Below are 23,816 nucleotides of genomic sequence, written 5' to 3' on the forward strand. Positions count from 1 at the left end.
GTAGAATTGCTGAGTCATATGGTAATTTTAACTTTGTGAGGAACAACCAAACTGTCTTCCACAGCAGCTGCACCATTTGGCGTTCCCACCAGCAATGGACCAGGGGGGTTCCAAGTTCTCCATATCCTCCCATGTTTTTATTATCTCCCATGTTTTCTTGTTTTAATTACAGCCATCATAGTGGGTCTGGAGTGGTATCTCCTTGTGGTTCTGACCCGCATCTTCCCAATGACTAATGATGTTGAGCATCTTTTTGTGTGCCTGTTTGCTATAGACACTCTTTTGCATTTTTTTTCCCCACTCAGTACATCCTGGAAATCACTCCATATCAATTTATAGAGATTGGTCTTATTCTTTTTTGCACCTACACAGTACTCCATTTTGTGGATGACCATAATTTATTCAACCAATTGCCTGTGAATGGGCATTGAGGTTTTTTCCAACATTTTGCAATGGCAAATAATGCTGCATTTAATAACTTGGTACATATGTATTTTGTACTATGGAGCTATCCTTCAAAGTGGATTCTTGGAAATGGGGTTGCTAAGTCATAAGGTAAGTGCATACACTAGCTATTAATTATGTTAGGTATTAATAAAGTTAGCAGGGATAAATACAAAAAGTTAAACGTTTTCTAAAAGGGTTTGCAGAAGGGAAGCCCAAGACAATCACCTAGTTTTGTAGAGTGAAGGAAAGAAAACTTGTATGAAACAACTTTTCCTCTTATCTTGTTATTAAAAAGATAATGCTATATTAAGGGATGGTGGCCTTGTTAACACAAATATACTTCATGTTGCTAAAGGCAGGATTTGTTTTTATAGGGTGCCATGAGGTCTCCTAGAAGTTGAGTCCTATGAGTGTGCTTTTAACAACTCAATGTTGTGTTTTTAATTTAATCCAATTAAGAATCTGGGTGAAAAACAGGATGAGAGAGAAAATGATTCATCCCAAAACTATCAGAGTAAGCGGGGGGGGGGGGGGGGGGGGGGGGGCGGTAAGGAGTGAAGAGAAGAGATATCCTTAATTCTCAATTGACTTTAATTTTTATCTTACAGAAATATTAAAGTATATCAGAATGGACTCTGAGATACCACTTTAACAGTGGACCTGAATATCCACATCTCTCATAAAGTCTGCTATTGGGATTTAGTCATTAAATTCTCCTAAAGGATTTTCCTAATTTAATCTTCATCAAGAATCATATCCCCTATCTCAGAAGGTCAAGAACCCCAAAGCCCCTTCTGAGACACAAGAATGATATCATCACTACCTATCAGTGGTCGGCAAACTGCGGCTCGGCAAACCGTGGCTCATGAGCCACATGCGGCTCTTTGGCCCCTTGAGTGTGGCTCTTGCACAAAATACTGGCTCTTCTACAAAATACCGACTTCTGTGCATGGGCCACAAAGTTTCAATCGCACTGTACGTGCACGCCCGCACGTGGTATTTTGTGGAAGAGCCACACTCAAGGGGCCAAAGAGCCGCATGTGGCTCGTGAGCCGCGGTTTGCTGACCACGGACCTAGACCATCATCAAAGAACATTTACTGTATTCATCCTTTCATTACACTGTTATCTTAAAGGGTGTGCAATGAACTTGTCACTAGCCAAGTGAGTGCTTAGTCCCATGCCTTAGAGCAACATGATGCTCTGGAGTAGTCAACAGGAAGTAGACATCAATTTATATCTATCTCTATCCATTTTCAAGTATTTTGTTGCTATTTAATGTGCAGTGGTCTCCTACTCTGAATCTCCTTGAGGTTAGTAAAAAAAAAAAAAAAAAAAAAAAAAAAGGAAAAACCAGTGGGAGGTAGTGTTACAGATGGTTTGCCTGGAAGAGACCATTCACACCCCTACTCAAAGTCCTGAGTTAGCGAAGGGTACAGGAATTCAGAAGTGACGTGACCACACAGAATGCAGATGTCGCATTCCCCAGTACAGACAGAAGGCAAAGTTGGTACTCAGGGCTCCCTAACCTAAATGATATTTGTCTTTAGCTTTCCGGAGTGCTGAAAAATCTATACGTCCTCAGGAAAAACATGAAGTCCTTTTCTTTTTACCTCTATAAAAACCATTTATATAAAAAAAAAGATTAGCTAACCCTCTGATTCAAAATATATGTTCACTTATTCATTCCACAAATATTCAGTGGGTGCCTAATAAATTCCAGATGCTTTTCTGGTCAATGGATATAAAGCAATGAACAGAAAAGTCATGGAACCTGTCCTCCTGAAACTTACAGTCATGAGCAACAGTGGAAGTCTCTCTGGCCTCTTTTCAAGTGAATCCATCCAATATGTATTTATTGAACTGGAGGTCCTTTGTTTTCATCAGTGAACAACACAGCTAGCCCCCTGCCCTCGTGAAACTTCTAATAGGGATAAGTAGACAGTCAACACAAAAATTGTGTGAACTATGGGATATACAACATGGGGCAAAAGTAGGTTTGCAGTTGTGAGTACACGAAACACAGTTTATTCTTTATTATTATTTATTTATTATTGTGTTATTTTTCATACAAACAACCGTGAACCTGCTTTTGTCCCACCCTGTATTCAAAGGTGATAAGCAGTGTGGATAAAAAACAAAAGTAGAGCAGTATGAGGGATCGGGATGCTATGGGGCGAGAGCGCTCCTCATAAACGCAGTCAGCAGCAATTCTAAGTAGGGCGATTGGTTCATGGAGAAGATGTTTGATCAGGATTTGAAAGAGATGAGGAAGACAGCCCCTTGAATACCTGGAGGAAGAGTGTTCCCAGCAGGAAGACTGGCCATTTGAAGGCTTTAAGATGGGCCCACACCTGATATGTTGGAGGAAGGAAAGGAGACGAGGCTGGCTGCAGAGGAGTCCACAGATTAGGTGAGAGTGAAAGGAAATGAGACCAGAGATGGAATGAAAACAAGTCATGAAAGTCCTTGCAGACTGTGGAAGGACATGCCTTTTACTCAGAGAGATCAAGAGCCATTGAGGGGTTTTGAGCAGCGGAGTGACTTGACTCACCTGACTTACCTTTAATAAGATCATTTTGCCTTTTTGTCAGAACAGACTGGAGAGGGCAGGTGGAGAAGCAGGGAGGGCTGCTGGGAGAACGAGGGGGGTGGTTCTGATGAGGTGGGAGCGGTGGGGATGGGGCTGTGAGATGAGAGAGCGAGGGGACAGGTTCTGAGTATATTTTGAAGTGGAGCCAATAGGATTTGCTGAAAGTGTGGACTATGGCGTGAGAGAAAGGGAGGAGCTGAGGCTGACCCCAAAGCTGTTGGCCTTTTTGGAGGAAGGAATCTTCAACTGGGATGAAAGATTGCAGGTAGAGCACGTCTCAGGGAAAAGATCAGGAGTTCAGTTTTAGGCAAGTTGGGTTTGAGATGTTTATGGAAATATCAAGTACTGAGTCTGGATATGGGTAAACTATCTGGGCTGGAGGTCTAAATTTGGAAGGGCGTCCAATAAGATTTTATTGCACATGATTAATATGAAAATATAGATGTTATTTTAAAAATACAAAATTATATGGAATAAAACTGAAGGTTTTCTTTCACTCTCTTACTCTAAACCCACTACTCTCCCCAGCAGTAATCACTACTAAAGAGTTATTATGCGTTAAGAAACTAAAAAGATTCTGAATGCTCAATGCACCATATTTGAGAAGCAGAACCAACAACTGTTTTTTCATTTCCACATGCATTTTATCACATAAGAAAAGGTGTTTGAGAACTGTTGAAGTATTTATGCATAGAATTGTTCCTCTATACTTGTATCTTCCCTTTACCCATGCAGTACAGTAATGTAATTTCCAGAATGGGTGAAGGAGCAGAATTTCACAGCTGTTTGGAATAAGCAATATACTTAGATTTGCATGCCTTTTTCATGTGGGAAATTAAACTGATTTTTTAAAGATTTATTTTTATTGATTTCAGAGAGGAAAGGAGAGGGAGAGAGAAATAGAAACATTAATGATGAAAGAGAATCATTGATCAGCTGCCTCCTGCATGCCCCACACTGAGGATCGAGCCCACAACCCGGGCATGTGCCCCAACCGGGAATTGAACCTCGACCTCCTGGTTCATAGGTTAACACTCAACCACTGAACCACACCGGCTGGCTAACCTGATTTTTTAGTTGGTTCAATGTTGCCTTTTTTAGCAATCTGTAATGTATCTGAGCTAAGCAGTACTGTCTATTTAAGAAAGATTATTGATTGTAAAGTGCAGGATACCTTTAAGCATCATAGTAATAATTCTCTAGACTTTAAGCATTTATGCTAAAATAGCACAAAGTTTCTGTACCTTCCACTAGAAAAAGATAACCTTCAGAATTTGAACTAATGCATTTCTGTTTTGCTGAGTTGACAATTACTCTATGTAAGGAAAGTAATGATGACTCCTCAAATATCCAGTTTCTTATGAATTTAGAGCTTCAGCTATAATGAAACTCAATAGTCTTTCCTAGGAGTTCGCTCTTTCTTCCCTGAAATCAAAGAGGAAAGATTAATTGAAGGGGTTTCCCACTGTTTTGTTTGATTTTTGGCAGAGTTCTCTCTGCAACATTTATCAGGAACCCCCACACATCTGGATGGACACATGACTTATCCCAATCAGCTGCTGGTTATGCAGCTGCTGATCCATCAAGGCAACCAGTAAATAGGAAAATTCAAGAAAGAGTAAGGCATGCATTCCTAAGAAACTTACCATCCCACTGAGTCAATAAAAGCTTACCCGTAGGGAAGAAAATATCACGGCAAGGGCTTCGCAAGCCAACTGAACCAAGGTATTTTGCTGTGGAAAAACAAAAAACAGCAAACCACCTTAATTAGTGAATGTTCTCGAAGTTTACTCTATGAATTGTTCTTGATACGTTGACACTGACTACTGTCTTTTTTCTAGAGAGATCCAGCACATAGCAAAATTAGTAAGTCTCAGAAAAACTGAGGATCAGCTTATCATACTTAGTTCAATAACTTCATTTCAGGGGCACATGAGCTCCTACTTGTGATTTAATTTTGCTGATAAAATGTTTCTATTCGCAGGGTCAAATAAAGAATATCAACATTACACTACACCCTGCAAAGAACTGTGTAACCTGAACAAAGTTGAAATCTTATTCTCTTCTCGTTTTTCATGAGCAAATGGGCTCAAAAGGCAAAGCAAAGGTTATATCCCACTACTCTTTCCTCCTCCCCTTCCTCCCCTACCTCCCTCTTGTCTTCCATCCTCTAGTGGTAGTTTTCCTCTGGGCTCTCTCTCACCATCCTTCCTCTGCTTCCACTCACCCACCACCCTAGTTCATACCAGAACAACCCTAATCATCTTCAAACTGATTCCCTCCGATAGCTCCTGCCCATTGAAGCTCATCAGTCACCCTTCTCACAGACTCACCTTTCTGCAACACAGATCTTCCTCAAGCCCTTTTCCTCTTCAAAATGTATACTGATTCCTTATTCCCCATCTAATAGTGTCCAAAAGTCAGAATCAAATCCTCCAAAATACAACAATTTCTGGTCTTTGATTAATATTTGAATGCAAAGTTTCACACACACATGGCTATGTACATACAACCACGTACTCAAATGAAATTTGAAAAAAAGATTTCTCACATCAATGGCATAAGTCAGTGGTTCTCAACCTGTGGGTCACGACCCCTTTGGCGGTCAAACGACCCTTTCACATGGGTTGCCCAAGACCATCCTGCATATCAGATATTTACATTGTGATTCATAACAGTAGCAACATTACAGTTATGAAGTAGCAACAAAAATAATGTTATGGTTGGGTCACAACATGAGGAACTGTATTTAAAGGGCCAGAAGGTTGAGAACCACTTGGCATAAGTAGATCAGTTTAAAATGAATGTGGGCTTATAAAATAACGGGTTCTCCTTTAGGAAGTGGTGGTTAGTAGCTACTTAAACTTGTTTTCTCTTTCCTTAAGGAACAAAAGGTGATTTATCTTGACACCTATGGATTGAATGTCAGTATTCCCATCACTTAGAAATGATTAGGTTTTCTTTTTTTATGAATTGTCCAGTCACTGAAGGTTTAGTGGAATCAGCATCAGATGTGTTTATCAGGACTGTTGAAAGCCAAAGTGGTCGGGATCACATAACTTGATGCTTGCTGTCAAAAGAAAATGTGCCTGGCCGGTGCGGTTTAGTTGGTTGGGCATCGGCCAGTGCACCCAAAGGTAGCTGGTTCAATTCCTGGTCAGGACACTTGCCTGCATTGTGCAGGAAAAAGCCTGATCAATGTTCCGCTCTCATTTCTCTCTTCTCCCTTCCTCTCTCTCTGAAAATCAATAAACTATTCTTTAAAAAAGAAAATATGACCGGTGGTGTTACTTCATAGAGCACTGAAATTGCCTAAGTGTCTATCAGAATGTTTGTTGTTAATTATGAGTTAAAATATGTTCTACAAAAGTCTATAAAGATGAACTTTACACCAATCGATTATCACCCCTCTAGGATAGTACGACAGAGTACCACTCCCTTCTTCATCTGCCGTTTTATTCTTTATTTTTTAATAAACATGTGACACTGTTAGAATCTAGAAAAATGTCTATTTGAAACAATGAACTTTAAAGTTTTCTTCAAAAAGTCATAAGAACAGTTAACTTTGAGATTTGGTGTTTGTTAAATATTTTGGAAAAGGCTATCATGGCTTATCCCCTCTAATGAGTTCATTTCTAAATGACATCTTTCTATACCAGTTAGGAATAGCCACCAGACTCAGAGCTCAATCATGGGAGTTTGCTCATTCAATCTAATCATCATTGACTAATTTGAATTTAGAATATTATCTGAACCTTGATTAGTCACTCGTCAAAGCACCTGACAGGAGAGATGAACATGATCGCCATGTCGGCGAAAGCAGCCACAGTGCCCGGGGGAAGTCAGATCTCCAGTTACACAGTCAGGACCGCCAGGAATCAGGCCAAGTTTCAGGGCTACCGCACATCCCATAAAAGATGCAAGAGTGAAAATTTAAAAAAAAATAATACTTCCAATGTTTCCATTTCATAAGCACTTGACTTTAGACTTCCTAAAATTTCATAGCCTCTGTCTTGAAAATATTTATACATGCAACACCAGGTCTATCCTACCACTTTTGACAGCAACCCAAATATAAAATATACACAACTGTATATTTGCTTTTAAAATGTTCACAAATTTCCCCAGATGTACTCATAGAAGTACCTTAGTGAAGATAAGATGATAAGCAGACAAAAAATTCCTATGGAATATTCATTACACACGGGGCTCCATGCTGGAACCATGAACAGGGATGCGGCAAGAAATCAGACACCAATAACCATCTTGGCTCGAAGGTGCTCATAGTTTGATAACGACACCAGTCTAATGCATCTGGAACTTAAGAATACTGTAGAAACCCTTTTAAATGTGTGTCTTCCCAATTTTAGAAGCATATTTTCCCACATCTTTCTCCACAAAAAATACATGTTTTTGTAGTTGTTTTATTTAAGTTTAAGGTGCTTGGTGCACATGCTTTAGAAGGTTTGGAAAAACTATAAGAATTGGTCCTGAAATTATTGATGTCATTATTTAAAGAAGGCTCTCTCGAACTCTCTCTTTTGAGAAGAAAAATATGTGGCATAATCTAAGAGAAAACATTGTTAATAACTAGAAAATCCTCCTAGCCAGCCATGGAAAGATAACAAAGGTAGCAAATCCGTGTGTAATCTCTTTCCACTACCCTGGGCCATCCCACGCAATGATTCTCTCTGCTCTTCTAAAAGACAGTCTTTCTCAAGCATGCATGCTTGTTGCTTTTAATGGAAGAGCAAGAGCACTCTCCGTACCTCTTCAGTGAGTGTAAATCCTGTTTATATTCTTGTCTGCCCCGGTTTATGGCTTCAGGAGAGTTCACTCTGTGTTTTGAGCACACGCAGCCTGTCCTAATTCCCTTTTTTGGCCGGTGGAGCCTCCTCAGAGCTCATTAGGGGGAAAATGGCTCTTTCTTCCTTGATCCCAGGGCAAAGTCAAAATGAAAATAACAGACCTAACCGGCCCGTCCTCCTTCACGTCACCTCCGACTTCTCATTCAAAGGGGTACTTGGGGCGGCAGGTGGAGTTATAATTATAGATGAGAAAAAAGCCACCTCAGCAGCTGCTGCTTCTGTTTGTTCCCGGCTATAACTGTCATCATTGGGCAAATTGGCATAAACAGGCCTCCACAAGTGGAAAATCATTTAACCCCTGAGCTTGTCTGGGTGCTCTCAGTGGCCAGAAAACAGAAAGAAAACCTGACTGTGCACGCGCAAAGGGTGAAACCGAGAGTGCCTCGCCGGCCGGGAGGGCCCTGGTCAGGGGGCGCCTGAAGATTTTCTTTCCTGTCGGAGACTCCAAATCACATAAATAGGTTAGTGCCCGGAGAGTACACCTCTGCGTTCTCATTCTGACCTCTCCTCTATCTGGTCTTTGTTTTTCTGACAGAGCTTAACAGCAAGGTTGAACTGTTCCATGAAAGAGAGTTATCTGAGGGCTGTTCTTTCAAAAGGACTGTAATCATTATGAAATGGGCTGAATTTATTATGGTCCTCTCCCAATTTTGGCTGTATTCACAGCAGACAAATAGACAAGGTAAAGGTGGAAATAGGAAACCGGCGTTGTGGCATGAGTCCCATCCTTTCGTAATGCCGCTCGCTCATGCCAAAAGGCCCCAGGTTGTTTTTTTAATTGAAATCAGGAATATTGAAGGCTTAAGTTTGTGATTACCAAAACAAAAAAGTAATACCCTGAATAGAGTCCCAGAGTTTTATTTCCTTAGGGAAACAGGCAAATTAGAATTGGATTATTTTCCCAGCTCTAAATAAAAGCAGAACTTTTTCTTGTTTATAGTAAGATGTGTGCTATAGGCTACTTTATACAAGAAATTGGCTATAGGATTTATTTCTTGTGTCTTGCACAATTCTGCCTAAAAGATCTATAATTTCAGTCTACGTGGCTCCCTAAGACTTTCCTCATGGATCCCTTTGAGAAAATCAAAACGTTTCAAAGAAATCTCATTTTATCTGTGTTCCATGTTAGAGAGTAGTTGAGCAGGAATTTCAAAGATTAGCTCTGGGCCATCTTCCCAAAACTTGAATGTTTAGTCTCTTGGTGAAAAGCCATGGAATTCCAAAGAACTCACTGAAAACTGAGTTTTGGGGCCCATTTCTCATCCTACCCACACCCCTGGAACAGCTCCAAGTGGAAAGAGTCCTGAATAATGGCCTCAATTTTTTAGCTCCAAACAGAAAGTGAGCCATCCCTACGCGATTTGTGCTACATTTTTCAACGGGGAAGTGCACCTTTGTTAGTGTCACTGCGGCCCAACATTTTGTCTGTCTTTTAAAGTACCTAGAGTGCCAGCTATGCACTTGGAGCTCTATTAGAGAGACACCCACATCCAATTAAAACCAGCACAAGTAATCCATTAATTAACTTCCCACAAGGGCTTGCTTCGTTTTTTGTTTCTTTTTTAAAAAAATATTTTTATTGATTTCAGAGGGGAAGGGAGAGGGAGAGAAAGACAGAAACATCAGTGATGAGAGAGAATCATTGGTCGGCTGCCTCCTGCACACCTCACACTGGATCAAGCCCGCAACCGGGGCATGTGCCCTGATTGGGAATTGAACCGTGACCTCTCAGTTCATAGGTCGATGCTCAACCACTGAGCCACACTGGTGGTGTGGGGCTTGCTTCTTTCTAACAATGTCTCCTGATTTCTAAAAAGAGAGCCATACTTCCCCTTTGGAGGTTTAAGGGTAAAATAAATAAATACCTGTGTACATACTTTAGCAAATGAAGGCCGAAAGAATAAGTTTGGTCACTGCTTTTGAAAATGTCAATCAATATAACATATGAATACCCCAAATCTTCCTGTGGGTTAAGAAAGTATATGATAGGTAACATGATAACCTGTCTCATATATCTCATTTATTTATTCAGATATTTAGGGAGGAATGGCTATGTAATCTAAAAAATAATACTTAGAAATTAAGGCAAGCTTACACTTGCTAATATTATTCTTTCCAGAGATGATTTCCCTCCTTTTTCTACTAAGCACTTTAGCACCAAGATGGTGGTTATGTCCAAATTCCAAATTGTGCAAACTGAGAAAGGCAAAAAGAGGGGAGGTGACCGACTGGTTGATGGTGTGGGTTTCCTTTGAGATGCAGCCTTTTGCTTGGTCTTCAATGTGCTTCTTACTTGTATTTTGTCTTCTTGCTCTTCTAGAAAAAAACTATCCAAGATGACTGTCACTTACTCCAGTAAAGTAGCCAACGCGACTTTTTTTGGATTTCATAGGCTACTCCTCAAGTGGAGAGGCAGCATCTACAAACTACTGTACAGGGAGTTTATTGTTTTTGCTGTTTTTTACACAGCAATAAGTTTGGTGTACAGGTACTTTCCTTTGCATGTCTCCCTCGGTGGCCATCAGGTATCACGTGAGAATACAGTCTCAAAAACCTGAGCCCTGCGGTGGCTGCTGACTTTGGCGTATGTAACCTCCTTTGCATGATTCTCTCTGTTGCCTTCTCCCCAGGACAGGGTATTTTAACCCACACCGACCGTTTTTAGAATGGTAAATAGACTCACACTGTCATGTTCTGGTGGTTCTCATTCCAGCCCCACATGAAGTGATCGTGACGAGGCATTAGTTTCGTGTCAAGAATGTTGCTAGAGGCACAGAATGAAAGAGTTATACTTACTAGTAGATCCTCGCTGTGTAATGATTTTGAATGGCAAAGTCCACAAATGAATAATTTCTGGTGCTTCTCTCAACTATGCCACTCATAGTTTGAATTTGTGATTTGAGGGCCTATAGCAACTACTGTTGTAATGAATGTGTTTGTGGCTGGTGTCTATCAGGCATATACACTTAATCTAGGAAATTCCCTTCCTTTTGCCTGGAGCCCACCAACCTCCCCAATATTTCAACTAAAGAAAAGGCCAGAAAACTCACTGATTGTCTTTATATCTTCTGAGCTCAGGCCGTGCTATATTTACAAAAGGGGGTGTTTCTTCCTTATCACTTCACAACCTGTGCCTGTCAGATGGACAGGAAATGTGAGCAATATTATGTCCAAAAAAACACTTTTATGACTAAAAATTAGTCTTAATGCAATTTTACCAGTATTATAAAATAGAACCTTTTTTTAGCTTTTTAAAATTAAAATTGATTGCGTACATTTCTTCTCTGGGGGGAATTGAAACAAAATAGAAAAGCTAAAGGTTTTTGAGGCTGTATTTCCACCTTTTCTATGTACATCCGTTTGTTATTTTTCTTCTGCATACAAATGAACACATTTGTATAGCATTGCTCTCACCTACATTCTTCCTTGCAGCAATAGGACCCCACTTGAACAAGAGGGATATTAATTTGGTTGGCTGATAATTTTCAAAAGTAAAATAGGAAGATTTATGTAGCTAAATATCAAAATCACTATTTCAATAAACGTATATATTGGTATACATTTTGGCCAAATGTCTTTAAATGGAATGTTTTATTAAAAACCTCTAATAATTCTTCAGATATCTCTTATAATAGTATTTTAACAACTTATTTATGTCTTACCTAATCCTTCAGAATATGAGATGATGAAAGACACATGACATGGATTGTCTCAGTTTATTTTTACTAATGTGAATTTATTGCTGCTACTGCTGCTTAGAATAGAATAGCCCTTAGAATGGTTGCATTGTAGCCAGAAATGCTCCATGGAGCTTTAACTCTTGCTCCAATATCTTATTTACACCCCACAAAATTATATGCATATATTTTTTCTAAAAACCAAAGAGTGCTTACACTTATAACAATAACCATTAATTCAAGTCATTCTTCATTCTTTGAAGTCCAATTGTAAAAGCTTGTTAAAATAGATCCTTATATCTTGATCAAAGGTACACCAAGAACTATAGGCTGAATTTGTCAAGAATGTCAAGTATACATGTAGAAAGATATAGACATAGTTTTCTTCCCTTGTCTACTAATGACCCTAAGTTTTTTTATCCTATTAAAAGCAAATAAATATACCTAGCAAAAGTCATAAGACAGCGCCAGAATTCATTAATTTGATTACATCGCTTCCCTAATTTTGTATGGATTTGACAAAATAATTGCTGTAGTACTTTCTAACTAGTAAAATGTCTATATGTGTCTATTAGTTAAATCTTTTTTCCTTTGGCCAATGATTAATAACTAGAGGCCCGGTGCACGACATTCGTGCACTTGGGGGAACGTGGTCCCTCAGCCCAGCCTGCGCCTCTCGCAGTCTGGGAGCCCTCGGGGGTGAGCCCGGCTCAGGGCTTCTGGTTAAGCGGTGCTCCTCCTGTGAGAGCACACTGACCACCAGGGGGCAGCTCCTGCATTGAGCGTCTGCCTTCTGGTGGTCAGTGTGCATCATAGCGACCTGTCATTCCTCTGTTAGGTTGATTTGCATATTAGCCTTTTATTATTTAGGATAACAATCATTTTGTTATTAAGTACAACACCATCTGTTACGTCGTTTTATATATTATTTAATCCTCATAACATCCCTGATGCATAGATATTATTATCCCCATTTACTAGTACACATGAGAAAATAGAGGCTCAGAGAGATTTTAAAATATGCTCAAAGTTCAAATCTGTAAGTGGCAGATCTGGAATTCAAACCCAGCTTCCCCTGACTATGGCCTGTGCTTTCCACAATTAAATCCTCTTTGACCATTTCTATTGGAGTATCCGAAACCATTCTGGCTGTAACTTTCCGTCAGCATGACCTGATGGGCTCTGCAAAGAGGTGATGCCTCTCTTGTCAGCTTCTCCTGACTCCAGAATTCCTGACACCTCTTCCAAAGCTGAGGCCAGAACTCCAAGCCCACCCCATGCCCCATACCCCGCACCCCTGCTTTGTCAGCACCAGCTCCCATTTCTTCATCTGTGATCTGATTGCTGGCTCACTGTTCCCTCATTATTCCTCTACTTCCTTTATCGAAGTTCTACTGACCCAAATAGGCCTCTGAAGCATGTTAACATGGGCCTCTCCAAGGGCTTCCCTTCTCCTTTGGAACAGCTACACTCATTCTCTGATGCAAATCATCTCTGTTGCTTCTCTTTCCAGATTTTGATCATTATTAACCTGGAGACATTCCTTTTGACTCTGCATCTCCTCCCTGCAGCACAAATATTAATAATAATTCCATTAAATGAATTTATGGCTAACAGTATCATGAAGTGAATTTGGGTCAGATCTATAATATAAATTTTGATATTTATATTATGTTAATATAAACCCACCAAATGTAATAATAAAAATTTCCACTTCTAATTGTTAAATCTGTTATTTTATATTTTAAATAATTGCAGGCTTTAAAATAAAGTTATAATATCCCTTGAAATACAACACAGAAAATCAAGAATGTGCTGAGTAACATATTCAGGAGAAAGCAAGATCAAGATGTTAAAATCAGGGTGATTATTCAATAATAACTTAATAACTGTAATCCTCTTAATCAAGATTTTTTTCTCTTTGAGTACACCCAATGAATGATTGAAAAAGAAACTATTTTGAGGTATTGTGCTCCAAATCCAATGCATTAATCATATAAAAGTTTAAAATATAAAGTCTTTAAAAATAAAATGTTTAATAAATCTAATGGCCAATAACATTTATGCACTAAAAACATTAGTACTTGAAAGATTCAGCTTTTGAGATACATTAGCTTAGGTGGAAAAGAAAGTTATTGCTCCTTGAAAAAAATTTTTAAGATTATTTGTGCTTAATTGTTTGCACTGAATATCACTTGCAAAGCAGGTGCAGAAGTATAATATAAAGGGCTGTGCATTTTATTTTTGCTCCAGATTGTTACTTACAGGAGCCCAAAAACGTTACTTTGAAAAATTATCAATTTACTGTGACAGATATGCTGAACAAATTCCAGTAACCTTTGTGCTTGGTAAGTATAGGTCACACGCAGAATGCAGCCACACAACTGTCTCCGTTAGGATGACACCGATGACTGCATGGGAGTGTTTCTGAGCTGCAAGGCATGCCTGAAAAGCCACCGCTTGCAATAGAACCAGAATCATCCGTAAGGTTCACCCTCAGGGCCGCTTTCGCTACATTAATCCCAAACAAGTGTGAGGTAATGATCTGCTATTGGACAATGAAGCTTTCTCTTCACTAACCCTCCATTTTTGCTGTCAATTTCTGAGTTCTAATACCCACTTACGGGGTGCTATGGCATTGCCAGGCACAAATGACGTTTTTTTCTGGAGGGCAACAGCATATGGTCTGGATAACAACGTATTTTTATACCCCAAACCGTAAAAAGGCTAAAATTCTGCTAAACGCATTGGTGTTGACGTGACTGCTCCAAGAAAGTGCTTTATCGTTTTCCTGCTATTCTACAGGGTTTTATGTTACTCTGGTAGTGAACCGATGGTGGAACCAGTTTGTGAACCTGCCCTGGCCAGACAGGCTGATGTTCCTCATCTCCAGCAGCGTGCACGGGAGGGACGAGCGCGGGCGCCTGCTCCGGAGGACACTGATGCGCTACGTCAACCTCACGTCCCTGCTCATCTTCCGCTCGGTGAGCACCGCTGTGTACAAAAGGTTTCCAACGATGGACCACGTGGTGGAAGCAGGTATTGTGAATGGCTTTTCCTCCCATGGGCTCTTCTCAATCTAGATGGGAACCTTCAAAATTCCTTTGAAAATCCCGTTTATTCATTCATTTATTCACGAAATATTTATTGATTAACTACTATGTGCTAGAAACAGTCTTCAGAGGGGAAAAGGATAAGACATGGTTCCTGCCCTCAAAAAGTTTACTCCAGGGTTTGGAGGAGAAGAAGCAACAGTCACATGGCCTTTAGGTAAATATGATAATTATTATCATCTTTATTTAAACCAGCGGTTCTCAACCTGTGGGTCGCGGCCCCTTTGGGGGTCGAACGACCCTTTCATAGGGGTCGCCTAAGACCATCGGAAAACACATATATAATTACATATTGTTTTTGTGATTAATCACTATGGTTTAATTATGTTCAATTTGTAACAATGTAATTGGGGGTCACCACAACATGAGGAACTGTATTAAAGGGTGGCAGCATTAGGAAGGTTGAGAACCACTGATTTAAACCATCCAGCCCCAGTTGGTTTGGCTCAGTGAATAGAGCGTCAGCCTGGGGAATGAAGAGTCCCAGGTTCGATTCCTGTCTAGGGGATAGGCCCAGGTTGCAGGCTCAATCCCCAGTAGGGGGTGTGCAAGAGGCAGCTGATGGATGATTCTCTCTCATCATTGATGTTTCTATCTCTCTTTCCCTCTCCCTTTCTCTCTGAAATCAATAAAAATATATAAACCATCTATAATATTACCTTACATTTTCTACCACTTTACAGTTAATCCATTTTCATAAATATTATTTCCCTTGGACTTTAAGAAAAACGAGAAAAGTAGGAAACAGTCTCAGAGAGGTTATGACCTGCCCTGCATCACACAGCACACAGTTGTAATCCAGGCTCAGAACTCCTAAATTAATACTTTTCCCAAAACATTAGGAGATTCTCGTAGGAACCAGCAATGTGGGTTTTATCTAGGCCGAACCAGAGAGCTGCAGTAAAAGACCACTTCGGTGTGGGTCTATTGTCTCGCTATTTCTCAAAGCAGATGCAATTATCCTACCTGGGCTCCTAGATACACTATGCTGAGTAAAACTTATGTTGGAAGATGGTTCTCTTTGGTGTGTTAATATTTAGAGAAGAAGCTATGAGTTAAACCAGCCTTCAATGGGATGAGAATTAAGTGAGATAATTGTTGGCATATGCTGAATAAATATTGGTTGTTGTGCTGGATTCTTGTTAATAGATAGAAGTGTTTGTTGGAATGGATTAATGAATGTGTACCAGACAAAAGAATCATGAGATGATTCCATTTTTATATTGAGTATGCGCTCAAATTAGGTTGCTGTGTCTATTCTCCTTCTCTAAAATGTTCTTGAAAATACATTTTTTTAAAGGATACTATTTTTGGTTTGTTTTTGGAGGTGTTTTTTTGGGGGGGGGAGTGTGGGGGCCTTTGGTCTGTTTTTGCCTTGTTAGATGGGCAATATAGATAGTGACTAAGAACACAGACTAAGAGTTCAAATTCTTCCTCCACCACTTACTAGCTACATGACTTTGTGTGTGTTTCTTAACCTTTTTATGCTTCAGTTTCCTCGTCCATAAAATGAGTTTATGGTAATTTATAATACCACCTATCTCATATACCTCATTGGCTTCTTGTGAGGATTAATCAAGTTAACATTTGCAAAGTGTCCACAGCACTATCTGGCACATGGTAGATGTTATAGGAGTTCTTGCTAGTAATAATGAAATCACCTAGTACAACAGCATAACATGGCTCTTTGGTCACTTTAGAAGACTTGTTTGATGTGACATCCTAGGTCTTCTTGAACTAAAGGACCAGGTGGTTGAGAAAGTCAAGGCAGAAATCAATAAGGAGGGGTGCTGAGGGTGTTGTTGGGGTTACAGACGTGAGAAAGTTACAATGGCCTAGCAAATGCACAGATATATTAAGATGTAAAACCAGTAGAAACTTTTAAAAATTAACTGCCACACCCCCTCCAAATGCAAAAGGTGAATAGTGCTTCAGAATGATCAAGTTGCAAATGCTACTTGATAACTTAATTTTCTTACCCCAACATCTATAGCAGTGGTTCTCAACCTTGGCTGCACATTAGGATCACCTGGGAATCTTTTTAAAATCCTGATTTCTGGGCCTCATCCTCCGGAAATTCTGTTTCTTTGTTGCTAATGTTGTGGCCCCACCCCATAACAAAGAAACAGAATTTCCGGAGGATGAGGCCCAGAAATCAGGATTTTAAAAAGATTCCCAGGTGATTCTAATGTGCAGCCACGGTTGAGAACCACTGATCTATAGGATCAAGTGCAGTAAGAATTACCACGTCTGAAGAAAGACCTAAAAATAAATGAGAAAGGTTTGACCCATTCCACACTGATGAGTGAGAGCTAAAGTTGACTCGGATGGATAAAGGTGATCTTTCTCTACTCCTGATGCATCCCTGAAATGAAGAGAATGCATTCTGACAGGAACCAGACACCAGGCGCAATTCTCAAAGCAAATCTCCTCCTCTCAGCGTCATCTCCATATTAAAAGCAAATCAGGAGGAAGCCAGGATGGCTGGGGATGGAGAGGTTTGGGGGCCTCTGGGCAGACCTGAGCTCAAGAAGGCTGAGTTGTGCCCCGGCCGAGTTGCTCAGTTGGTTGGAGTGCAGCTGTAAGCAAGACCAGATATGGCCCATGTCCTCAAAGATCAGTAAAAATTATTACAAATCTTTTCTTACATGAATCTTTTTCAGAGACAACCACGAGTACAGCTAAATTCCATATCTCTATGTTGTATTTCTATTTCTCTAAAATAATTTCCTTCTGTGCCCATAAGAATGGTGAGAAGAGAGTAAAATTTGAGGAAAGGGCACTCTACTTTTCTTAAAGCCCTGGAATCTTTATATGAAGTTTCTTGAGCTTCTTCTACGACTAGAAAGAGCTTAATGAGAGCCCTAGGGAATTTCGTTCAATGCTGATCATTAACAGACATTAATACAACTAAGCAAGCTCCCAATTGTCAAGTGGCCAGTGAGATAAAGATTCTAACTTTAGATGCACTGGCTGGAAGGCAAGCCCCATTGGAGTTGCTGGCGTTATTTAGATCATTTAATCTGTGATCTTCTCTCACTAAGTAAAACCAGATGGATTTTGTGTTATATTGACTTTCTGCCCTGTGGTCTCCTGTTCACGTTTTCCCTGGCGCAGTGCATGGCTCTGGGGCTCCTTGGTCTCTGAAATCTCCAACTGCTCTTTGTTACAGAAGAGATGATCCAGGGACAGTGGTATTCACAGCTGTGCCAGTTTTCCCTCTGTTGGCTGAACTTTTACAGGCTGAGTCAGTTTCCCTACAGCCTCACATGATGAGCCCAGACAGACAGAATGTCATCCTGTGAGAGAAACCTGACGCACCCGTGTGCACTTGCATTACCCAGGGGAGAGAGTGCGCAGGAGAGCTGGCCCTCCTTGAATCAGCGCCACGCACGGGCAGTCTCGGCTAGTCACTGTCTGAAGGCTCCCCACAGTTCTCTTTTAGGAGTTAAAGCAAGGCTACCCACTCAATGTTTCTCAAAGTGTCAGTGTAGACCATGCTCATTGAATTATCAGGGGTACTTATTTCAATGGCAGGTTCCCAGGCAATGGATGTAATCAGAATCTCTGGGGTTTATGAGCTAGAATCCACATTTTTAACGAGCTCCCCAGCAGCACTGCAGGATCTGACCCAGACAAAAATGCTGACATGGCCAGCTTGCCATGTGATTCCATGCACAGGGTCCTTGTGCTAGTTGGAATCACTAGAGATCTTCTAAAAATACTGGTGTCTGGCTCTCCCTCCCAGGAATTAGATTCAATAGGAATAGGGTGCATCAGTGGTTTTTAAAGCTCCCCAAACCATTCTAATGTGTAGCAAACTTTAGGAACCATTGCACTAGGTACATCTATTAACTCCTCAACTTTATCTGCAAATCGTCTCAAATCTATTCACAGAGGGCTAATGAAATTCTTGGCTACCTGGGCAGGTGAGGAGGTAGGAGCACTGACTTATGTATGATAGTTCCTGTGTGTCATGTGTGCAAGGCAGTGAATTACTGATTCACATAGGATACTGATTTAGGGGTGGAGAGATGGCTGACTCATATCGGGAACACAGAGGAGTTTCTCTGTCTTTGTTCAGCATAGCTGTTCCAGAAACTGATTTTACTCAACCATTTCCTATTTTGAGCTTCTTAAACTGTGCATTGTAACTTAGTATTGGGTTCTTAAGTCATTTTTTTAAAGATATATTTTATTGATTTTTTACAGAGAGAAAGGGAGAGGGATAGAGAGCCAGAAACATCGATGAGAGAGAAACATCGATCAGCTGCCTCCTGCACACCCCCCACTGGGGATGTGCCCGCAACCAAGGTACATGCCCTTGACCGGAATCAAACCTGGGACCCTTCAGCCTGCAGGCTGACGCTCTATCCACCGAGCCAAACCGGCTAGGGCTTAAGTCATTTTAATGGCATGGCTTACAACCAGCATTTTAAATGGGATGCAATGGGATGGAAAACATTGGGTAGAAGAGCCAATCATTGCTTTGTGAACCACACACATCTTACTGTGGTTCATTGTATAAAATGTCTGACAGGCAGCCCCACACAATGCCTTCACAATGTGACTCCATCTCAATCTCATTTCGCCTCCCCTTGATTTTCCCACTTGGCAGGGATTTCTAAACCTCCACCATTGAATTTAGAGGACAGCTGTAGTTGAGTCTGGTGGCTTCATGCCACTCATATGGGAAATACAAAGATGAAAATGAGCCAGGCACTTTGCAATGTTCCTGAAAAAGTCATCTCTCTGAGACGCTCAGTTGCTGAATCACAACTTTCTCGTTCAGAGAGAACTGGCAACAAACCCACCCTGCCTTCAGGTTTTCAGATGCAGAGCTTGTAGCTCTTCTGGTAATAGAGCCTCATTTGCACACTCTGCTTTAAAGGCAAGACATCTGCCTTCAGCTGCTACCGAGGAAAAATAGATCAATTGTACAGACAAAATCTACAACAACTGGAATACTGTTTGTCGATGGACTTAATTAGTCCTTTGACTTGAGGGCAATAAAATTTGCCTTGAAGTAGCAGAACTTACTCCATCAAACCACAATTCAAGTTGCAAGCAAATACAAACATATGTGCGTGTGTGCGTGTGTGCATGTGTGCGTGTAGATTTTTATTTACTTTGACCTGAAATATTAAGGAGGGTTCTTTGGGATAAGCAGTAGGAAAATTGCTGAGCAGAGCTGTACCAGCCAGAAAGCCAGAAGGAAAGATATAACAAGAGAAACTCCAGGCAGGTGCAATGGCGAGATAAAATAGCAATGTCAGGAGTACGGATAGGGCCCACGGGAGCATGGCGTGAAGACTGACATGTGAAGGAGACAAAGATTGTGAGGACCAGCCAACTGATACTGCTGCCAAGCGGTAGGAAATCAATCCCTGTGGTTAACTTCGCCTTAGAGATGTGGATAAAGACCACATTCTGAACAAGATCACCGGTTTCTGGTTAAAATGGCCTGAAGTACTGATGAGGATAACATGTCCTTCGATAGCAAATGCTCTTTGAATTGATTTGATCAGCAATCTAGAGATTTTCTTTCAATTGATCGAAAACTTGATTTCCAAAGACAGGGTTACTTTGGCTAAGATGTGTGACCCCGCAGGGAATAACAAAAATTATTCTGCCTGTACACTCTTGGCGGACATATTAATGTCTGCTTAATCATCTTTCAATATGTTTGAGCTAAAATTAAAAACCACCAGCTTTCCTTGCTTTGCATGACCGCTTCCAGTCAGTGGTAAGTGTGCTACATGGTGGAGAGGTGGCGGGAGCCTGACTTCAGCTTTGGCGTTTGCACTAAATAAACCCTCACTCTTTTTTAATGCTGTTGTTAATCCTCATCTGAGGATATTTTTTTCATTTATTTTTAGAGGGAGTGGAGGGAGGGAGATAGAGAAACATAGATGTGAGAGAACACATCAATTGGTTGCCTTCCACACGAGCCCTGACTGAGGCTCGGGACTGAACCTGCAAACTATGTCTGTACCCTTGACCAGGAATCGAACCCTCAACCTTTCAGTGAGAGGGCTGGTGCTCTAACCACTGAGAACACTGGTCAGTGCTAAACCCTCACTCTTCATATTTGCTTTCGGCTAAGAAGCCAAGAAAGGACTTGCCAGCAGAATTTGATCCATATTCCTGAATAAAAAATAACTAAAAGTAAAGTTATTTCTTGGTCAAATGACAAAGATTGCAGCCAGTATACAAATGGGGATATTTTTGAAAATCGCACTATAATCCCAAGAATATAACTGTTAAATAATTGATATGAAATGTCTGAGAATAAGTTTCCAGGTAAAGGATGATGCATAGAACCAAGACAGGTCAAGTTCATCTATTAAATTCTTTCTTTTAAAAAAATGGTTTTTGGGGGATTTTTTTAGGAAGAGAAGAAGGGAGAGATAGAAACATTGAGTGCCTCCTGCATGCCCCCTACTGGGAATTGAGCCTGAAATCCAGGCATGTGCCCTGACCAGGAATTGAACCTTGACCTCCTATTGCACGGGACAATGCTCAATCCACACAGGCCAGGCCATCTATTAACTTCTTGTAATAAGAATTAATCACACTCTGCAAGTCCTGGGCAGGGTGGGGAGGAAAGCATAGTTATCTGGCTCGTGCAACGACTCTGAGATGCACCAAGAAATGAGAACAGAATTATCAGGCTCATTTTGATTTCTGAACTCCGAAGAGAGTCCAATTTCCCAGGCCTGAGCAGAACCCTTCTAAGCTAATATAAATAATCTATTATCTAAAACTAGTCCCCTGTTAGTAAATATTGGCTTTGTAGTTGTTACTCTGTTTGTTTGAAATATGAATAAACAGAATCTTCTGTCAGTGGGGCAGTGATTTTCAAACACTGCTATAGGTCAGTATCAGATTTTCCTGTAGAGTTTGGCAAACATGCAACTTCCTGAGCCCAGTTCCGTGAAATCACCCAGGAAGACTGAAAAGCATGCCGATGCCTGGACCTCACTCGAGAATCAGGCTCTAGAATCAGGCTCTGGGGGTAAGGCCAATGCATTGGTATTTTCTAAAAGTATCCACGTGAGACTCTGCGCTATGGAGTGCTTTAGTGGGTGAGGCTGGGGCCCAGCTCCCTCCAAGTACAGGTACCACAGGTGATTTCGATACCCTTAATCCCTGGATCTTATTCTCAAACACACTGGCCCAGATCATATCAAAAATCTAGGTAACTCCGAAGCGCTATGAATTGGTGACTCTCAAAATGACCAAGTCTCACTTTTCCCTTGACTTCTTTGTGCTACAGCAATACCTCTTAAGTACAATTCAGCCTTCGTGGTTGGGAGGGAGGATTACTTTAAACAGGATGGCCAGATTCATACACTGATTAAGATGCTCAAGGATAAAACTGTGTTACATTGGGGCAAAAGTAAATTTTTATCTAAATGTGTTATCAGAATTCCATAAGTAAATGGTTGCATCGCTGAGACAAAAGTAACTGAAAAATTATTATTTCACAAATAATCAGTTTTTGAAATAAACTTTAATTCAGAAAATATTATTTATACTAAATCATAATGAACATTTAAAAGTCCACTTAAAAAATCAAAGGGGTGCCTGGCCAGCGTGACTCAGTGGTTGAGCCTTGACCTATGAACCAGGAGGTCAAGGTTTGATTCCCCGTCAGGGCACATGCCTGGGTTGTGGGTTCCATCCCCAGTCGGGGGCGTGCAGGAAGCAGCTGATGGATGATTCTCTCTCATCGTTAATGTTTATATCTCTTTCTCCCTCCCCTTTCCTTTCTGATATCAATAAAAATATATATTTTAAAAAGTCAAAGGGTTAAGTACAAGGATAGTCATGGCAGCATTTACTTTAATAACAAAAATTTAAAAACTACTTCAAGTCTATTCAAAAGAGGACTCATTAAATAAGTATTGTATACAATTAACTAGGATGCAGCCATTAAAAATAAGGACACTGCTCTCTATATATTAATAAATAATATCTTCAAGATATAACTGAAAATAGAAGCAAACAATAGACATGTGTGTCATATAAATCCATTTGTTTTTAAAAATTAGGGCTATGTGAAATTCATGATATTTTTCTGGAAACTGTGTGGCTGGAAAAATGAGACTCACTTTCCTCATTAATATTCCTTTGGCCCTTTGGGGTTTTTGCACCATTCGAATTATTCCCTTTTTAAAAAATAAAAGGTTAAGTGTAAACTGTAAGCTTTTACTGTGAATCTTTGTATGAACAAACCCTGGTACATAGTAGACATTCAATAAATGTTTGTTTATCAAGTAAACCTGCTACGTTATTCCTCCTACTATTCAAATCTCTCCTTTCCTTGGTGTGTAGATGGGAGGGGGCGAGTAGCCAAAGTTTCACATAGTACATTATGCTTCAGCCCTTGCTGAGTGCTAAGTGTGTGCTAAGCATTGTCAGCCTCTTGACATGTGTTCATCATCTCAGGTAATTCTACATCTCAGTGAAGTACATATTATCATCTCTCTTTTACACATAAGAAAACCGAGGCTTAGAGAGTTCTCTGCAAACTCAAGCAAATTGTGTTACACACACACACACACACACACACACACTTAAAGAAGCACCTTTCAAGTAGATGCAAAACGTTGTGAGAATGATGGAAATAATATGCTCTTGTCCTTCCCAATGAACTCTGCAGGGGAAACATTTCTGTGTAACATGCCATCATGCACAGCAAGAGAGAGCCGGTGGTGGGAGCGTTGAAGCGGAGAAATTCGGGGAGGGAGGCTTCACAGATGAGGACCTGATTAATTAAGACTTGGAAGGGAGTGGTCAGGAGAAGAGTCATGTGGCCCATGTTTCCACACTACACTAAATGCTTTGTATACATTATCACCTTTTATTCTTTTAATCCTAACAATTCTAAGTATTCTCGTTCCCAATTTTGTATAAGTACCGCGCGCTAACCGATTGCGCCACTGGAGCTCCTCGTTCCCAATTTTGAATGAATAAATCAAAACCTAAAAAAGAAACCTTCCCCCGATGCTTGGGCCACACTCAATATGGCCTTACTCCTTACTGGCCATCTCTGTCAAGGATTGCCAACAATGCATTGCCTCGTGTAGTGAAGCATAAGTTGTGTGTTCACG

The 23,816-nt window shown here is 40.5% G+C and overlaps 1 protein-coding gene across 1 annotated transcript in view; it reads left to right on the forward strand.

The window, feature by feature from the left end:
* The first annotated feature begins 10,227 nt into the window (after positions 1-10,227).
* Positions 10,228-23,816, forward strand: part of BEST3 (bestrophin 3) — a 40,836-nt gene continuing 27,247 nt past the window's right edge. The window contains exons 1-3 of the mRNA XM_070407635.1: positions 10,228-10,395; positions 13,838-13,932; positions 14,390-14,623. Of these exons, the coding sequence (XP_070263736.1) occupies positions 10,244-10,395; positions 13,838-13,932; positions 14,390-14,623 (481 nt within the window). The 5' untranslated portion in view covers positions 10,228-10,243. The remainder of the gene's footprint in view (positions 10,396-13,837; positions 13,933-14,389; positions 14,624-23,816) is intronic.

This window comes from Myotis yumanensis, unplaced genomic scaffold (genome assembly GCF_028538775.1).
Source record: "Myotis yumanensis isolate MYYU_CA2020_CCGP unplaced genomic scaffold, mMyoYum1.0.hap1 SCAF_3, whole genome shotgun sequence".
Classification (NCBI taxonomy): domain Eukaryota; kingdom Metazoa; phylum Chordata; class Mammalia; order Chiroptera; family Vespertilionidae; genus Myotis; species Myotis yumanensis.